The sequence below is a fragment of the Octodon degus genome, unplaced genomic scaffold (assembly GCF_000260255.1).
Source record: "Octodon degus isolate 3935 unplaced genomic scaffold, OctDeg1.0 scaffold00165, whole genome shotgun sequence".
In the NCBI taxonomy this organism is placed as follows: domain Eukaryota; kingdom Metazoa; phylum Chordata; class Mammalia; order Rodentia; family Octodontidae; genus Octodon; species Octodon degus.
The window spans coordinates 5764219-5783117 of NW_004524741.1; the positions used below are offsets into that span (position 1 = coordinate 5764219).

General features: G+C 35.7%; 1 protein-coding gene and 1 pseudogene across 1 annotated transcript in view; both read right to left on the bottom strand.

Annotated features, from left to right (window-relative positions):
• Nucleotides 1-17536, bottom strand: part of Cngb3 (cyclic nucleotide gated channel beta 3) — a 133322-nt gene extending 115786 nt beyond the window's left edge. The window contains exon 1 of the mRNA XM_012517334.2: nucleotides 17403-17536. Within this exon, the coding sequence (XP_012372788.1) occupies nucleotides 17403-17536 (134 nt within the window). The remainder of the gene's footprint in view (nucleotides 1-17402) is intronic.
• Nucleotides 17537-17971: 435 nt separating this feature from the next.
• The window catches only part of LOC101582261, an 11062-nt pseudogene continuing 10134 nt past the window's right edge, over nucleotides 17972-18899 (bottom strand).

The window sequence follows — 18899 nt, forward strand, 5'->3', positions numbered from 1 at the left end:
AGAGAGAGAGAGAGAGAGAGAGAGAGAGAGAGAGAGAGAACTAAGCACAAGTAAACCTGAGGTAATATGAATAAAATTAGTAGATTCACCATGTTAATACCTGAGCTGTGACATCTGTCTTTATCCTTTTGGCAGATATCACCAGGAGGAAACTGGGTAAGGGATACATGGGATCTTTCCGTAGTATTTCTTTAAAAAATATGTATTCTGCCAATTACCTGTTATTTGCAAAAACATGATGGAATTTCTTAGGACTATTGCCTTCTCCATCTTGTAAATATCCATGTATGGTTTTGCCCCTACCTTATTTCCTAACTTCTCTCCTTTCTCTCTCTTTTGTTAAATCCTTAAGTTCTGTTTCTTTTCATTTAACTGTGTCTGTTACACCTTTCAGTTTTTATTTCTTCTTTTGAGTTCTTACAGTATGGAGACATTTGCCCATGTGGATTTGGTTTATTTGACTTATGAGTATAGCCTCAAGTTGCATTCACTTACCTATGAAGCCTTCCAGTTTGTTTTTCTTTTTTTTTTTCTTTATAGCTGAGTAATACCACATCTTTTTCATCCATTCCTCAGGTGATAGGCATTTTGGTTGTTTGCAAGATTTGGCTATCCCAAATTGTGCTGCTATAAACACAGGTGTACATATGATATGATCTTTTCAGATCTTTTGGGAGAATTCTTGGAAACGTGGTAATATTCAATCATATGTACCAACTTGCGTAACTATATCTGTTAGTCTGAGCAACAGATTTGATGCTGAAAATAAATAATATATCAGTCACTGTTGGTCAGATAGTCTTGTTTTGAAAATCTGTAATGTGTGTATTGTCATGTTATCCTATTTCTGTCTTTGTTTTTGTTTTTCTTGCTGTTTTTACTCATCAAAATAAAAGAAAATTATAAAACAAATCCCTTGGAAATAGATTAAGTGTTTAAGAAAAAGGATTCTTTACTTGGTAGCAGGCCACCAGCTTAGCTATATCTTGAGTACTTGGGTAGAAGCATGGAGTTTGTGACTGCCACTCAGAGAAGGGCCCTCACTCCAGGCCTACTGAATCAAAATGTGCATCTAAAAAGCTCTTTAAGTGATTGGATGCACATTAAAGCTTGAGAACCATTGTTCCATAAGAGTAGTCTTGAAAATTTAAACTCACAAAGTGCTAACAGGAGCTCCACTATTTTCTAAGCTTAAGTAGGCATTCTCTTTTCTTGAGGATAAGAAGTCTTGATTTTTCTGGACCACTATCTATGCCAATATGACACATGATTCTCACAAAAATCCCTTGGCTGGGCTTTATTGTGTTCTTTTCAGATGAACTGACTGCAGCCCAGTCTGTCTGCTTGCAAAGTCAGCCATGCAAATGGGTGATAGGTTATAAACAAATTACAAAAGAGCTACAAAAGAGAGAGGGACATAATTAGGGCTTAATGCTTGTTCGTCTTTCAAAGGTAAATATTTTTTATTTCAAGAGGTCAAACTGGTCTTATAATAAATATTTTCAAGAATAGAGCATATAGAGAGTACATGGAACAGAACTTAGTGACATTGTAGCTATTTGGGTCATGTACAGCAACATCTTCATTGGAAGATGAGTTTGTTAAGATTTAAACTGAATGAATAAGTAACCAGCCTCCCCCATCCCCTGTCCCACCAGAACTTCTTCCTGCCTGCCTACCAGACTGTTCCAAACCCACCCACTTACCATCTGACTGACCCTAGCCAGTGGCCAGGCCCTGTGTCCTGCTGGAATTTCCCACCTCCAGCCAGTGGTTAGGCCTGGTGTGGAACCCAGCAGTGGAACTCCTAGGAGAGCAGCTAGGAGCAAGAATCAGCCAATTAATCCAGGAGCAGAACAGCTCAGCAGTGGGGCATAACAGAATCACTAACCCAGGCAGAAACAGGAAGAAGCTAGGCACAGCAGCCTGACCCAAGCAAGGCCCAGCTGAATGAGATAAAACTTAGTAAATCCAGGCCTGATAAACTGAGACACACTGCTAAACCCAGATCAACTAGAGTATCCTCTCTCTCTTGTTCTTGATCTTGTTCTCACTCTCGCTCTCTTGACTGAGAGAGAGGGCAACAGGTAACCAGGGTGAAAGTTTGCCCGGAAGTCTCTGGGTATATCAAGGGGAAGTGATCAGACAGATCTCAGCGGAACTGATTTAAATACAAATTCCCAATTTTATATCTGCTTAGCTATACATGCATGATACTGGCTCTTATGGCCTAAAATACAAACCCACCAATTACAAAAGTTTGTTGAGTGCTAAATCTCACTACCCATTATTAGTGACACTAATTACAGTACTGTAAATACAAAAATGCAACTGTCTTAGCCATATAATCTCCCTTGGATAATAATATTGCTAGGAGCTAAGCTAACTACAACACTAAGGCTCCACACCAAAGGTCAGAAGACAGTGCAGTCTCAGGCCCTGAGCCCACCCAGAACAAATGCAGGATATACTAGCATCAAAGAAATTAAAAGCCACACTCCTGAAATCTCTGAAATAATAGCGTCTGAAGTAAAGAAACAACTGTAAAAAGCTATAGAGGATGTCAGATAAAAAATAATCACTGAAGAAAAGAAGAAATGATAAATATAATGAATTACTAAGTGCTTCTAAAATAGACACTGATAAAAAATAAAGGAGAATAGAAAAATGATGGAATACTTTCATGAACAATTTAGGAAAGAAATGGAATGCATAAAAGAGATTCAGTTGTACAGGAAATTAAAACCTCAGTCACAAGGTGGCAAAGCCATTTGAATGAAAGTGAAGACAGAGTTTCAGATCTTGAAGACAACGTTGCAGCTAGTGAAAAGGTAAGAATAGATTTCTTAAAAATAACTAAGATGCAGGAGAAAATAATTCAACATCTGCAAGACAATGCAAAGATGAACAACATAAGACTAATAGGTATCAATGAGAAAGAAGGAGTCAATATACATGATGTAAAAAAATATGGGCAGAAATAATAGCAGAAAACTTCTCAAATATGGAGAACCAATCTCACATTGATGTAATGGAAGCATATAGAACTGCAAATAACATCAACCCAATTAAAAACACACCCAGACATATAATAATGAAGTGTCCAGAAATCCAGCCCAAGAACAATATATTAAAAGCTACTACAGAAAAGGAATAGATCACATTTAAAGGAAAATCCATCAGAATAATGGCAGATTTCTCTTCACAAACATTCAAATCAAGAAGAGCATGGAGCAAAGTACTTCAAGTTCTCCATGAAAGGAAATTCCAGCCCAGACTGCTATACCCTGCAAAACCCCCTTTCAAGTTTGATGGGAAAGTGAAATACTTCCATGACAAAGAACCACTAAACAATTTCATGATGTCAAAGCCAACCCTACATAGGCTACCACAAGACATTCTAGAGAGAGACCAAAATGACCAGAAACCCATGAATGAGAATGGAAAGAACCCACCAAACAGGGCAAACAATTAGACGCAAGAGAAAAAGGTGTATATAACAGCAGGTAAATAACATGTCAACCATAAGTCAATGCATATAAATTATAATCATCAATGTAAATATACTCAATTCACCATTTAAAAGAAATGGACTGGCAGAGTGGATTGGGAAGCAAAGTCCAACAATTTGCTATATACAAGAAACACACTTAACTCATGAGGAAATTCATAGGCTGAAAGTCAAAGGGTGGAAAACAATAAATAATATGTGCCCCAGCACCTCAGAAAAAAGCAGGGGTAGCAATCCTGCTTGCAGAGAGTCTGAACCTCAACTAAGAGTGATCAAAAGAAATAAAGAAGGCCACTACATACTGGTTAGGGAAAAAGTACAAGGGGAAGAGGTAACATTCATAAATATGTATCACCAAACACAGGACCACCCAACTATATAAGATAAAACCTAGTTGACATGAAAAGGCTAATATCCAATACCTCAATCTTAACAAGAAACCTTAAACCCCCTTATCCCAAAAAGACAGATAAAGTACACAGAAAATTAGCAAAGAAATAGCAGAACTGAACCAGAGCTTGGAACAAATGGACTTAGTGGACATATACAGAATGTTCCCCATCTGAATACACATTTTTCAACTGTAACATGGGAAATTCTCTAAAAGAGATCACATAATAGTCCATTTTAGGTCATGCTTAAGTATATGCAAGAAAGCAGAAATTATCCCACGCATATTATCTGACCATAGTGCAATGAAACTGGAAATAAATGACAAAAGAATTCAGAAAAACCCCATAAATACATGGAAATTGAACAACACCCTCCTCAGTGACCAATGTGTTACAGAGGAAATTAAACAATATCTAAAATTCAATGAAAACTCAGGAAAAACTTATCAAAATTTATGGGCTGCAATGAAAACATTTCTTAGAGTGAAATTAATAGCTGTGAACTCACACATTAGGAAAACAGAATGGAATCAAATGAATACTCTAATGCTGCACCTCAAATGTGTGGAAAAAGAAGAACAAACCAAACCCAAAGCCCAAAGGTGGGATGAATTTTAAACACAAGAGTATAAATTAATGTAATTGATACAAAGAAAACGATACAAGTAATTGAAGAAACAAAAAGCTGTTTCTCTGAAAGATTAAACAAAATTGATAAGCCAACCTCATCAAAAAGAGGAAAGAAAAAACTCAAATTTAAGCAATAAGGAATGAAAAGGCTGAAATGACCACAGATCCTGTGGAAATTCAGAAGATCATCAATAGGCTTTGCTCCTACAGAATCAAAGACACAGAAGAAATGGACAGATTTCTAGAAAGGTACAAATTACCAAAACTGAATCAAGTTAGGTATAAGAACTCTCAATAATCCAATAATAGCCAATGAAATACAAAATGTAATAAAAACCCTACAAACAAAGAAAACTCCTGGTCCTGATGGATTCACAGCTGAATTCTACAAGAAATTTACAGAAGATATAATCCCTATACTCCTCAAACTCTTCAACGAAATTGAAAAGGAAATGATTCTCACAAAATCATTGCTGAAGGCAAGTATTATACCTTTTTTTTTTTTTGGAAGTATGATACTGATACCAAAACCAGAGAAAGATGCAACTAAAAAAGAGACCTACAGGCCAATCTCCTTCATGAACATAGTTGCAAAAATTCTCAGTAAAATCCTAGCAAATGGAATACAACAAATCATCTAGAAGATTATACACCATGACTAGGTAGGATTTATCCCAGGGATGGAAGGATGGTTCAATATATGCAAATCTATAAATGTAATATACTATATCAATAGAGCCAAATCCAAAAACCACACAATTATCTCAATTGATGCAGAAAAGGCTTTTGACAAAGTCCAACACTCATTCATGTTCAAAGTCCTACAGAAAATTGGAATAGATGGCCTCTACTTCAATCTGATAAAAACTATGTATGACAATCCAACTGATATCATAATTCTAAATGGGGAAAAACTGAAATCTTTTACCCTCACATAAGGAACAGGACAAGGATGTCTTCTATTACCACTCCTATTGAATGTAGTTCTGGATCATTAGCTAAAGCCATGAGACGAGAGAGAAATAAAGGAATAAGAATAGGTAAAGAAGAAGTTAAACTATCATTATTTGCAGATGACATGATACTCTATTTGGAAGACCCAAAAAACTCCACCAAGAAGTTACTAGAATTAACTAACAAATTCAGTAGCATAACAGGATACAAAGTCAATACCCAAAATCAATAGCATTCTTCTACACAGATAATAAACACAATGAAAGAAAAATTAGAGAAACAATACCTTTTACAAGAAAACCATGGAAAATGAAATACCTGGGAATTAATCTAACTAAAGAAGTCAAAGATCTATTCAATGAAAATTATAGTACTCTGAAAAAAGTGATCATAGAGGATAGCAGAAAATGGAAAGATATTCCCTGGTCCTAGGTAGGGAGAACCAACATTGTGAAGATGGCCATACTCCTAAAATTGTTATACCAATTTAATGCAATCTCTATCAAAATACCACCAACATACCTCACAGACTTAGAGAAATCATTCCTAAAATTTATTTGGAACCAAGAAAAACCTAGAATAGCAAAGGCAATCCTGGGCAACAAAGACAAGACAGGAAAAATTAAAATTCCTGACTTGAAATTATACTACAAAGCTACTGTGATAAAATCAGCATGGTATTGGCCAAAAATGGACCTGAGGATCAATGAGATAGATTAGAAGATTCAGATGTGGGGGCCGGGGAGATGGCTCAGTAGAATAAGTGCTTCCCTGACAAGTGTAAGGGCCTGAGTTCAATCCCTGATTCCGAAAAAAAAAAAAAAAAAAAAAAGAAAGAAGATTCAGATGCAACCACAAACACACTCAGACATCTTATATTTGACAAAAGGACCACACATGTGTTATTGAAGTAAGATAGTCTCTGTAGCAAATGGTGCTGGAAAAACTAGCTCTGAACATGCCACAAACTGAAACTTGACCCAGGTCTATCACCATGCACTAAACTAAAATCAAAATGGATTAAAGATCTAAACATGAAAACAGAAGCACTGAATTTCCTAGAAGAGAAAGTAGGTGGAAATCTCAAAGACATAAGGGTATGGAAAAAGTTCTGAACAAAAATGAAACTGCACAGAAATTACTTGAAAGGATTAAAAACTGGGACCTCCTCTTATTGAGAAGTTTTTGCACATCAAAGAGATTACCAACAGAGTGAAATGAAACTCACAAATTGGGGAAAAATCTTAACTAATAAACACTTCTCAGAGGAAGAAATCTAAGAAGCAAATAAATACATGAAAATATGCTCCACATCACTAGCCATTCATGAAATGCAAATTAAAACAACATTGAGATATCATCTCACCCCAGAAAGAATGGCTATCATAAAGAAATCAACCAACAACAAATGTTGGAGAGGCTGTGGGGAAAAAGGAACCCTTCTCCACTGCTGGTGGGAATGTAGACTGGTACAACCATTATGGAAATCAGTGTGGAGACTTCTCAAAAACTAGGACTGGAAATCCCATTCAATCCAGCTATTCCTCTTCTGGGAATTTTCTAAAATCTCTGAAAACATCATATCATAGTGATATATGTGCATCTATGTTTAAAGCAGCACAATTTGTGATAGCCAAATCCTGTGAACAACCAAAATGCCCATCACTGGAGGAATGGATGAAAAAGATGTGGTGTTTTTATACAATGGAGTCTTATTCAGCTATAAAGAAAAATAAACTCAAAGCCTTCATATACATGTGGATGCAACTTGAAGATATACTCATAAGTGAAAGAAACCAGCCCCACATGTGTAAGTATTGTATTGTCTTCCTAGTATAAGAACTTAAAAGAAGAAATAATAATTGAAAGGTATGACATAGTTAAATGGAAAGCAATGTAAGGAGTAAACAATGAAGAGAGAGCAAGGAGAAAAGTTAGGAAATACAGTGAGGGCAAAACCACACATTTATATAAACAAGATGTTTAAGGCAACAGTCCTAAGAGTATCCATCATGTGCTTGAAAATAGCAGTTAATGGATAAAATTCCCACCCTGACTAACTATATATGATGACATCTGAGAACTGAACAACTGCACTGAGGATAGCAATGTGTAATACTAAAATCAAGCTTGAAATTACTATCATTATGGTTTTCTAAATGTGTACTGTTTCTAATGTCATATTGATTATTGCTATAATCTCTTTAAAGTAAATGTTTGTAAAAAAAAAAAGGTACCAAGTCAACAACTTCTGAGATTGCCAGTCCTATGATAACCCACTACTATTATGGACTACTGGAGTATATTGGATTATTTTGCTGAATTCACATACCTACAATATTTAAATGGCAATGGCATACCCATCTCTGACAAAACTAAACAAAAAAAGGGATACAAATTAAAGATTATTTTGTATCTGTATATACAAAATAGTTAGGATAGATATACAACTACTTTGTCTTAATTCCATGAGAAGAAAGATTTGTACTAATAGTGTTTGGACAGGATATCATGTCTGCATCTTGTACTATGAATAACCACTACAAAGACAACAATATGCATTGTATTGATTATTGAAATGTCTCACTAATTGGTTTTGAAACTGTCTCATTGCAATTTGTTTCTTAATAAAATTAATAAAAAAGGTAATAAAAGAAAATAAGAGACAAGAAAAAAATGTCACAGGACTGTCCTGCTACAATGTTGTATAAGGTTTCTAAATTTCTGTGTGAAAATGTGTAATTGTTTTTTTTTCCCACATTCTGTAGGGATGTAAAGTTTAGAATATCTATGGTTGTTGGAAAATAGCATTTCCATTCTTTTCCATTTCCATTCTTTCCCATTCTTCTGTTTAGAATTTATAAAGAACTAAAAAAAATTAGGGCCCCCGAATTTAAAGACCTAATCCAAAAATGGGCTTCTGAGATGAACACATACTTCTCAGAGGAAGAAATATCAGAAGCAAATAAATACATGAAAAAAATGCTCCACATCACTAGCCATTAGTGAAATGCAAATTAAAACAACACTGAGATACCATCTCACCCCAGAAAGAATGGTTACCATAAAGAAATGAACCAACAACAAATGTTGGAGAGCCTGTGGGGAAAAAGGAACACTTTTCTACTGCTGACGGGAATGTAGACTGGTACAACCATTATGGAAATCAGTGTGGAGACTACATAACTAAATCAGTTATGTCTAAGGTGTTTGATATACATACAGATAGTGTTGTTAAGCCCAACTGCCTCTATTACAATTTTATTATTAAGCTTCTCTTGTGGATGTTTAACAACTAAAGTTGGCAGACCAAAAATTGGAGAAGTAGAGGGGCTACAAGAATAGCCAATATTTTGGCCCTAGCCCTTCAAGTTCAGTGAAGATTCAGGACATAAGTGCATCTCTGTTACAATCTGTAACTCCGTGGTGTCCCAAATTTTATGACCAAGGAGATTATGGAGCCACAGAGGAAAGTGAGTGATGATGTATAGTGTGCCAAAGGAGAATCACCTAGAGAGAAAAATTCTCTCTGGCTTTCACTGATAGCAAAATGGTAAAGCAATGGCCATGACTCATCCAGATGGCTGACACTGACCAAAAACTCACAAGGTACTTTACATGGTTCCAGGGTAAATCCTGAGAGGATTTGACTGATCTTGTCAAGTAGCAAACATTAAACTTTGAGTTATATAGGTCTTGCTTTAACTTGGTTTTAACCACTCAGCAAAAAAGTTTAACCACAAGGCATAAAAGTAAAGCTATATTAATATGCTGAGTTGAAAAAAGCCTCACATCGACCAGTTCAGACAATTGCCAATTTTGCTGATAACCCACTACTATTATGGACTATTGGGGTATATTGTGTTATATTGCTGAAATTCAAGTACGTACAATTTTTGATCTGGCATCAAGTATGAAACAACCCTTTAAAGACGTCTCCAAATACAGCTTCTCTAACAACAATCATGTCTCTATCTTGTCCTCTGAATAACTACTTGGAAGACAAAAATATGCAATATGCTAATTTTTTTAACTGTCATACTAACCTGTCTTGAAAAGTTTCATTATTGTTTTATCTTTTTTGTCATTAAAATGAAAACTTCAGAACTTCTGTCTTTGACAAAACAAAACAAAAAAAGGGGATATAAATAAAGGACCATATTTTTGTCTCTCTGTGTGTGTGTGAAAGTATATATGTGTATGTCCAGTTACTTTCTCTTAGCTCATTGAGAGGAAAGTTGTGTACTAATATTGCTTAGACAAGACATCATGTCTCTATCTTGTCCTCTGAATAACTACTTGGAAGACAAAAATATGCAATATGCTAATTTTTTAAACTGTCATACTAACCTGTCTTGAAAGTGGTTCATTGTTGTTTTATCTTTTTGTCATTAAAATGAGAAAAAAATAGATAACATAAGAACCATGGTTAATTAGCTATCCTTTTTTTTTTTGTTATTTTTTTTGGTGGAACCAGGGGTTGAACTCATGCCCTTGCGCTTGCCAGGCAAGCACTTATTCTACTGAGCTATTTCGCCAGCCCCTATATCCCTGTTTTGAAAATCTGTAAGATATGTATTGTTGTATGTTAACCTGTTTCTGTCATTTGTTGTATTTGTTTATGCTTGTTTTCATTCTTCAAATTAAATTTAAAAAAGAAAAAATAAAATAATTACTATGAAAAAATAAACTGAATGAGTAACTCAACTGATATGACTTACTGAATCTTAATTTGTTTATCTGTAAGTTAAAACTAATATTTTACACAGGAGAATAATGTAATAAACTATAAGAAAATACTTTAGAATTTTCAAGGGGATAATATTGAAAACTAACAATATCATATGGTACTGTAATATAAATTTCCAAAGCTTTTAAACAGGGATGGACCACTTTGCTGATGAATATTTTCATCAAATTTTACAGTCAAAATTACTTGCCATGCTTTTGTGCAAATAATTTGTATAGTCTGTCAACTACTGTATTATACTGAATATTTGATTCAACTACTCTAGTTTCTGAAGGATATAATAGCGTATGGCTGTAAAATTTACTCATAAATCATGTGACATGGTTTAGGGCGCTTGCTATTTGTAGTCACTGCAGATCCTGCATATTCATCACAAGTTTTCATGTAAATCAGGGACTTCTATAGAATAAATTTACATCTACAACTGATTCCTTTTAGGGACTACGACAGAATCCTATTCGTTCTAAGCAAACCATAAAAACCATGCAAAAAATGGCTACATCTTTAAAGTATTGCAGCTATCTAATGGATCTGTTTTTCTTAATTTGATATTAAGAAACTATGCATTATACTTTTGGAAAGAGAGGCTTATAGTTGCCTTTCCAGGAATAACATGAACCCAGAGTGTTTTACAATGAGTGAAAAGCTAGGGTCAATTATGGCTTCTGCCTTGTTATCTGTAATACCAGACTTCTAAACTTCTCACTCAGGTAGTAAGATATTGATGGTCGAAAGGCTTTAAGTACGAGGTAGTGATGATGGAGGCAAAAGATCACAGTGCCACAGCTAGAGATGGGCACTTGTCGCTGCCCTACTCATGACCAACAGGTACTTCAATTTGCTTATATGCACAGGAAATTCATGTTTTATGGTTCTGGGAATGTAGATAGCTTTTAGATCCTTTGAAAAAAGTTAAGATTGTTATGAACACAGTGAGAAACTCTGAAATCTAAGCTTTTTTAGTGTAGGAGTAACATCACGTCTGAAGGTGTTATAGATGTGTTCAAAACAGTTTAGTGTTTTAAAACCCACCATCCACTTCACATGCATTTGTATGGCTATAACAAAAAAAAATAGAAGGAAGTATTGGCAAGGATGTGGAGAAATTGGAATGCTCATTCTTCCTCATAAACTGTTGGGATAAAATGTGGTACAGTCATGGTGGGAAATATTTTGGCTGTTCCTCCAAAGGTAACTTTAGAAATATGATTTCAACACCCACATTCCACTCTTAGGGATATAGTCTAAAAATAAAAGCAGATACTTAACCAAGAACATGTGCATGCATGTTTGTGATATCACTATTCACAATAGGTAAAAGTGGAAAACTTCTTAAATGTCTGTAACTTGATAAAATGAATGAAGACATTGTAGTATGTACATGAGATGGAATATTATTCAGTTATAAAAGCTGAAGTACTACAAGGGCAACCACGCAGATAAACCTTGAAAACAACAGAGAAGGCAACACACGTGATTTCCCTTGTAGGAAATACTCAGAATAATACAAGAAGATAGAATAAATACTGACAGAGACTAGGGACCAGGAGGACGATGGGGAAAAACTGTCCTACATTTTACGTTACAGTGATATAAATGTCTTGAAAGTAGATAGAGGTGGTGGTTGTACAACATTATGACTGCATTAAACACTGCTGAATTGTTCATTTTAAAAGTTTAATTTTATGTAATAGGAATATCCTTTCAATCGTTATTTTAAAAAATTCACTACCATTGATTTATTCAATAAACATTTATTTATGTATTAGGATTTCAACTAGGTGCTAGAAATTCAAAGCCGATAGGGCTTCCCTCTAAGAAATTTAATATAATATAGGACAAGAGTAGACTGCAGGTGTGAAGTTTCAGGAAGTAATCAAGTGCTTATAAAGTACCTGTTTTGAACAAGTATCTGAATATGCTACAAAGGTAAGTCTACATTACTAGTTTTTAAATACTTTCAAAATTATAAGACTATGTTTTGTCAGAGATGGGTGTTCCATTGCCATTCAAATATTGTAGGTGCTTGAATTCAGCAAATGAACCCAATATAATTCAGGAGTTCATAATAGTACTGAGTTATTAGCAGAACTGGCAATGTCAGAAGTTGTTGACTTGAGCCTTTTACAGCTCAGCACATTAATATGACATTACTTTTTGTACCTCATGGTTATACTTTTCTGCTAGATGGTTAAGACCAAGATAAATCAAGACCTATATAGCTAAAAATGTAACTTTTGTATCTGACAAGGTCAGTCAAATCCCCTCCGGATTTACCCTGAAACCATGTAGAGCAGCTTGTAGAGCTTTTGCGTGTGTCAGCCATGAGGATGAGTCATAGCCACTGCTTGACTAATTTGCTCTCTGTGGAAGCCTGACAGAATGTTTTCTGTCTAGGTGTCTCTCCTTGGGCACACTATACATCATTGATCATGTTGCTCTGTGGCCCCCAATCCTCTTGATCAGAAACTTTGGAACATTACTGAGTTACAGGATGTTACAGCACAGGTTTGCGTATGTCCTGAGTCTTCACAGACCTTGAAGGGCTAGGGCCAAAATATTGGCTATCTTTGTAGCCCTTCTTTTTCTCTAATTTTTGGTCTGCATACTTAAGTTGTTAACCATCCAGAAGAGAGATTAATTATATTATTACCCTATAACAGAGGCAACTGAGCTCAACATCATTATCTTTCTGAATATCAAATGCCTTAGACATAACATGGAATAGGTATTTTCTAATAGTTTTTGATATTCTAAAATTTAAATCCCTGTAGAACGTGAAAAAACAATTACACATTTTTACACAAAACAAAAAAGGGGGATATAAATGGAAGACCATTTTGTAATGAAAAAAATATGTATCTCTATATACAAAATTCTATAGATATAAAGCTACTTTTAGTTCAATGAGAAGAAAGATTTGTACTAATAGTGTTTAGACAAGATATCACGTCTTCATCTTGAACTATGAATAACCATTACAATGACAACAATATGCAATGTATTAATTATTGTAACTGTCCTACTAACCTATTTTGAAACTGTCTCCTTGAAATTTCTTTCTCATTAAAATTAATAAAAAATAATAAAATTATAAGATCATATATGCTAACATGGTTGCCGAATTACATGTCCTTCACAATAAGTGATGATGAATGTCACAATGAGTGTGATTCAACCTTCACAAAGAAAAGAGGAGGGGCTGGGGAGATGGCTCAGTGGAATAAGCACTTGCCTGGCAAGTGCAAGGGCCTGAGTTCAATCCCCAGTTCCACCAAAACAAAACAAAACAAAACAAAACAAAACAAAACAAAACAAAACAAAACAAAACAAAACACACAAAGAAAAGATGGCATGAGTTGATTATAGCAGGCAAGTGGGTTTTAGTAAGGGAGCCAGCTATGGGGGTCAGAGTGTGAACAGAAGCCTTGGAATGCAAGTGATGTCTTCAGAGCTAAATAGGAGACAGGTGGAGAAATATTTTGGGTATATTTGTCTTCTCACTTTTATAATTGGGAGGATTTTAATCTTGAACTTAAAGTTAGACTCTATACACTTTTACATTGATTTTCAAAAATTGTTTTTGTGAAACTATGTAGCATAAATCTAGTCTCTTCCGTACGGTGGAGAGAAGTTGTTGACAGATAAGCATCATTCCTCTCACATCAAGAGCCTGAAATTTGCAGGATACTGTGGTCCTAAAAAGGTTCCACGTGACAATGTCAGATCCCCTCTCATTGTGGTAGTCTTTCTCTAGAAGCACTGTATTTTGTCAGAGTTCCTGTCCAGAAGCAGTCTCAGGAGGCAAACAGAATTTTGCAAGTAGGTTGAATTAATACAATTAACAACAGTAGCATGTATTCATAGCACAATTGTATGACTTTTTTTCTTTTTGTGTGTGTATTAGGTACAGGGTCTCACTACACAGCTTGGACTCGTAGTGGTCCTCCTGTTTTCAGCCTCCCCTGCACTGGGATTACAGGAGTGCACCACCATGCCTGGTCTCAGTGGCCAGCTCAGCACACCCCAGGGTTGGGTCCAGTGTGACATGTAGTACCAGGGATAGAACAATCACTGCTTAGGCAAGTGCTTAGACTGCTGAGTTGTCTTGCTGTAATCTGTTGTTTTTGATTGGTTAACTCCCAGTGTCGCTCCCAATGTTGGTTGCGTTTCCTTATCTAAGTCTCCCAGATCTTTCTAATGTGACTCACTCTCAGTCTATAGTCAAGTGACTGAATATTTTAAACAGTTGCCTATGGAGTTTGGGTCCTTGTTTCACTACTAGCACTTCCTCATAATTTTGTTGACACATGAAATTTTTTTATAGGGGAAAGATTTTCATTCCACAAATAGAATTAGGTTTAACTTGCTTTTTTTTGAAGGGTAATATGTAATTTGTGTTCACATATAAATTACCAAGCCTTTCTTTTTTTATTTCCTAAAGGTTTAGGCAATGGAGTGGTGGTAGTTACTGGAAAAGAGATAGGGGGTTAGAACAGAAAATTTAAAGGTTTTTCTTTTTATTTATTTATTTGGTACAGGGTCTTGCTATGCAGCTTAGGGCCAGCATGGCATGTGGTACTAGAGATTGAACCCGGTTCCTTGTGAATGTAGAGCTATCTCTCCAGCCCCTAAAAAAGGGAACTTTAATGGGTTGGGATTTTCCATGTAGGAGACATGAAGGGATCTAAAGTAATTGTAAAAGGGTTAGAAGGATGAAATCAAAGGTCTCTGTGGGCCTTGATAAATAAGTTTTGACTATTTCACATTTAATATTGTGTTATCCCAGATCATAGAAAGCTTATAATTAAGGTAATAAAGACAGTTAGTAGGAAAACAGTTTTTTCCTCTTTTGCTTCTTTTCTTTTCTTCTCTCTCTCTCTTTTTTTTTTTTTTTTTTTTTTTTTTTGGGCAGAACCAGGAGTTGAACTCAGGCCCTTGCACTTGCCAGGGAAGCACTTATTTCACTGAGCCATCTCCCCAGCCCCTTTTTTCTTCTCTTGAATTTATCTTCTGAATGCTTCTGCTGCTGTATTTCTTATTGTGAGATCATAATTAATTTGTATATACAGATACAGAATGGTCCTTCATTTGTATCCCCTTTTTTGTTTAGTTTTGTCAGAGATGGGTGTTCCATTGCCATTTAAATATTGTAGGTGTGTGAATTCAGCGAAATAATCCAATATATTTCAGTAGTCCACAATAGTAGCCAGTTATCTGTAGCACTGGCAATGTCAGAAGTTTTTGACTTGAGCCTTTTACAGCTCAGCATATTAGTATGGCTTTAGTTTTCATGCCTCTTTATTATACTTTTCTGCTGGATGGTTAAGACCAAGATAAAGCAAGACCTATATAACAAGAAGTGTAACTTTAGTATCTGCCAAGGTAAGTCACATCCCCTCAGGATTTACCCTGAAACCCTGCACCACAGTTTGTAGATCCTTTGTCAGTGTCAGCCATGTGGATGAGTCATGGCCATTGCTGGTAACAAGCCTTGTTTTGTCAACTTTTAGACAGACATTCCCTGAATGACTAACAATATATGCAGAGCTGAGACAGGATTTGACCCAGAGTTTTACAAAATGAAGGTCAAACTTTGTTCTGCTTTTAGTTACCTATTGAAAATCTGTGAACCCAAGTGAAGGGTCACAATATTTAGCAAAAATGCTTTTAGGTTCCTGATTACATCAAAAGAAAACACAAGACCCGTGCTTTCAGGGAGTAACATCTTTTTTTTTTAGGGAGTAACATCTTAAGGGTACAGGAATTTGTCCTCAGTCCCTATGGTGACCTCCGAGTATGTCATAATTATTAATGATTTAAATACAATCAAATTGACCCTAATTATGAATAAAAATACAATTAAGATTATTAAATGTTAATGTTATCTATATGTAATACCCAGTGAAACATTTATTCAATGTACTTGTAGAATATTGTTGAGTACAATATATGAGGCTGGCCAGGAAGCGTCATGTCCTGACATTCACAACAATCAACAAAGGGAAAAAAGGCTGAAGGATGTCAAGTCTTTCGTTGTCTGAAAACTGCAATTAGTTTGGATAAAAATCTAATTTCCTTTATTTTAAACCCTCTTACTAAATTTATAGGGTTGTCAGAGCATTTTATGTGAACAGCGCTCACAATCTTCCAATCTCAGCAGGCGATGGATCTTTCAATCTTTTTTCTCAGGCTTCCTAATAGGAGAGTTAATTGAAAGCAAAAATACAGCTCATATCTTTTTCTTCTTTTATTTCTCTTCTCCCTACTCTCCTGCCCCTTCATTCCCTTCTATCTTCTTCCTTTTCTATCTCCCAATTTCTTTCTTTTCTCTCTCTCCTCTCAGTCTCAATTAAATCCCTTCCCCCAAAAAACCTTCCTCAAAATTTGAACACATTCAGTTTCTTGATTTAGCAAAACAAAGACCCTTAATTGCTACACATTATAAAAATGTGACGTCTTAAGCCAAGCGAATTGCTTCCAAAGTGAACTTTTGTCACATAATGAATGAGTGACCCGAGTGAGAACTGGCTGGCAACAGAGATCCCCCCTCGCGTGTTTCTATCAGTGCTATTAAATACTTGAATTGAAAAAAAAAAAGAATAAGAGTGACATTCTATAAGAAGCAATATTTTTATTGGTTTATTTCATTTAACTCATGTATACATCTGAAACTGTCCTTCTCCCTGTTTTGTCAATAACTCTATTTGACACACTTATACAGCTTAGAATACTAAATTATATTGTCTTCTATTTTGACTTATACACTGCACTCAGTAAAATTTCATTAAATACATAGCATTAACTATACATTAAATATTTATCACTAGGAAATTTCCATAATAAATGTTTTCAGCTAGTTGTACTTAAATGATAGGTATCAAAAAATTGTGGAAACTTTTTCTGAGAGCAGGTCATCTTTCTATGATTTTTTAAAATTTATAGATTGTTATTACAATTGAAAATATTTAGATTACAACTTCTCTCTGCTCTTTGCCACCACCATAAAAGGTTGTGCCATTCTCCCTTGGAGCCAGCTGAGTATGGACCGAAATCTCCAGTAGCTGTGCTTCCGCTCTAGCAGCATTGAACAACAGTAGCCATGGCCCTGTGCTACCCCAGGGCCTCAGCAAGGGCCACAAGGTGACTAAGAATGTGAGCAAACTGAGGCACAGCCACCGTCGTGGATGCCTCACCAAACACACCAAGTTTGTGCGGGACATGATCTGGAAGGTGTGTGGCTTCGCCCCCTCTGAGCAGTGAGCCGTGGGGCTGCTCAAGATCTTCAAGGACAAGCATGTCCTCAAGTTTATCAAGCAAAGGGTGAGGATGCAATCCCTGCCAAGAGGAAGCATGAGGAGCTGAACAACGTGCTGGCTGCCATGAGGAAGGCAGCTGCCAAGAAGGATGGAGCCCCTCTGGAATAAAGCTCAGCAGGAAAAAAAAAAAAAAAGTTAAATAGGTAAGACGTTCACATGGCTAGAACAAGAACTCTATTAGTACCAAACTGTATGCTCCTCCCTAAACTTTATGTTGGGCCCTAAAAGAATTAGCAGAGAAATTCACTGCATACACAATCATGCATGTATAAATTTCCTATTCTCCAGGCTGTGGAGGAAAAGGCACTTTTCTCTACTGTTGATGGGAGTGTAGACTGGTGCAACCACTGTGGAATCAGTTTGGAGAGTCCTCAAAAAGAAAAAAACCAAAAATCCCCACAGAAACAATAAAAACCTAGACTAGAGGTTCCATTCCAGTCAGCTGTCCCTTCTTCTTCACATCTTTCTGAAAGAATTAAAAAGTATCATAACCACAGTGAAATCTGCACCCTCATGTTTTTAGTGGCACAGTTCATAATAGCTAAGTCTTGGCAACAGCCCAAATGCTGATCAGCAGATGAATGGATAAAGATAATGTCTGGTTTTTCGTATACCATAGAATTCTACTCTGCCTTAAAGAAGGATAAGCTTGAGACATTCCATAATGATGCACACGGAAATCACACTTTTAAGTGAAATAAACTGGACACACATACAAATACTGTATTATTTTTCTATTGTGAGAAACCAAAAGTGAAAATAGGGCCCAAAATGTTAGTAGGTATTGTGAAAAGAAAATGTTCTAATGTGAAAGGGAACTAGGGTGGGGAGGTAGGAAGGAAAGAACGGAAAAAGAAAAAAAGAAGATAAGAAAAAAATGGAAATAAATCCTTTGTAAATAAGAAGAGGAAGAGTGGTTGAAGGGGGCAGAGTGGCGAGAAAAAGAACCAAGTGGTATCCCGTAGAGGTACAAACTACCTACGATGTGTGTGATCATTATGTAGACCTAAAATGCAGCAATATGATTAATTAATTTAAAGAAATAAAATAAAACTTCCTGTCCTCTTTAAGATAATATAAAACAGGAGAGGGCCAGAAGGGAAAAGGGATGTAAAAGGAATTAAGATGTGTTTTGTGTGTGTGTCAGCTCCTCATGATGTGTGTGGTCCTTATGAGCTATGAACATGTACTAATAAAAAACAAAAATCAGTAAAATGAATTCATTAATTAATTAAATAGCAACTTCTTTTCCCCCCTGGCCTCTAGCACTCTCAAGTTATACTATAAATAAAGACCAACGGCCAAAAGTGAGTAAACTGCTAGAATAAAAGGAGTTCTTATAA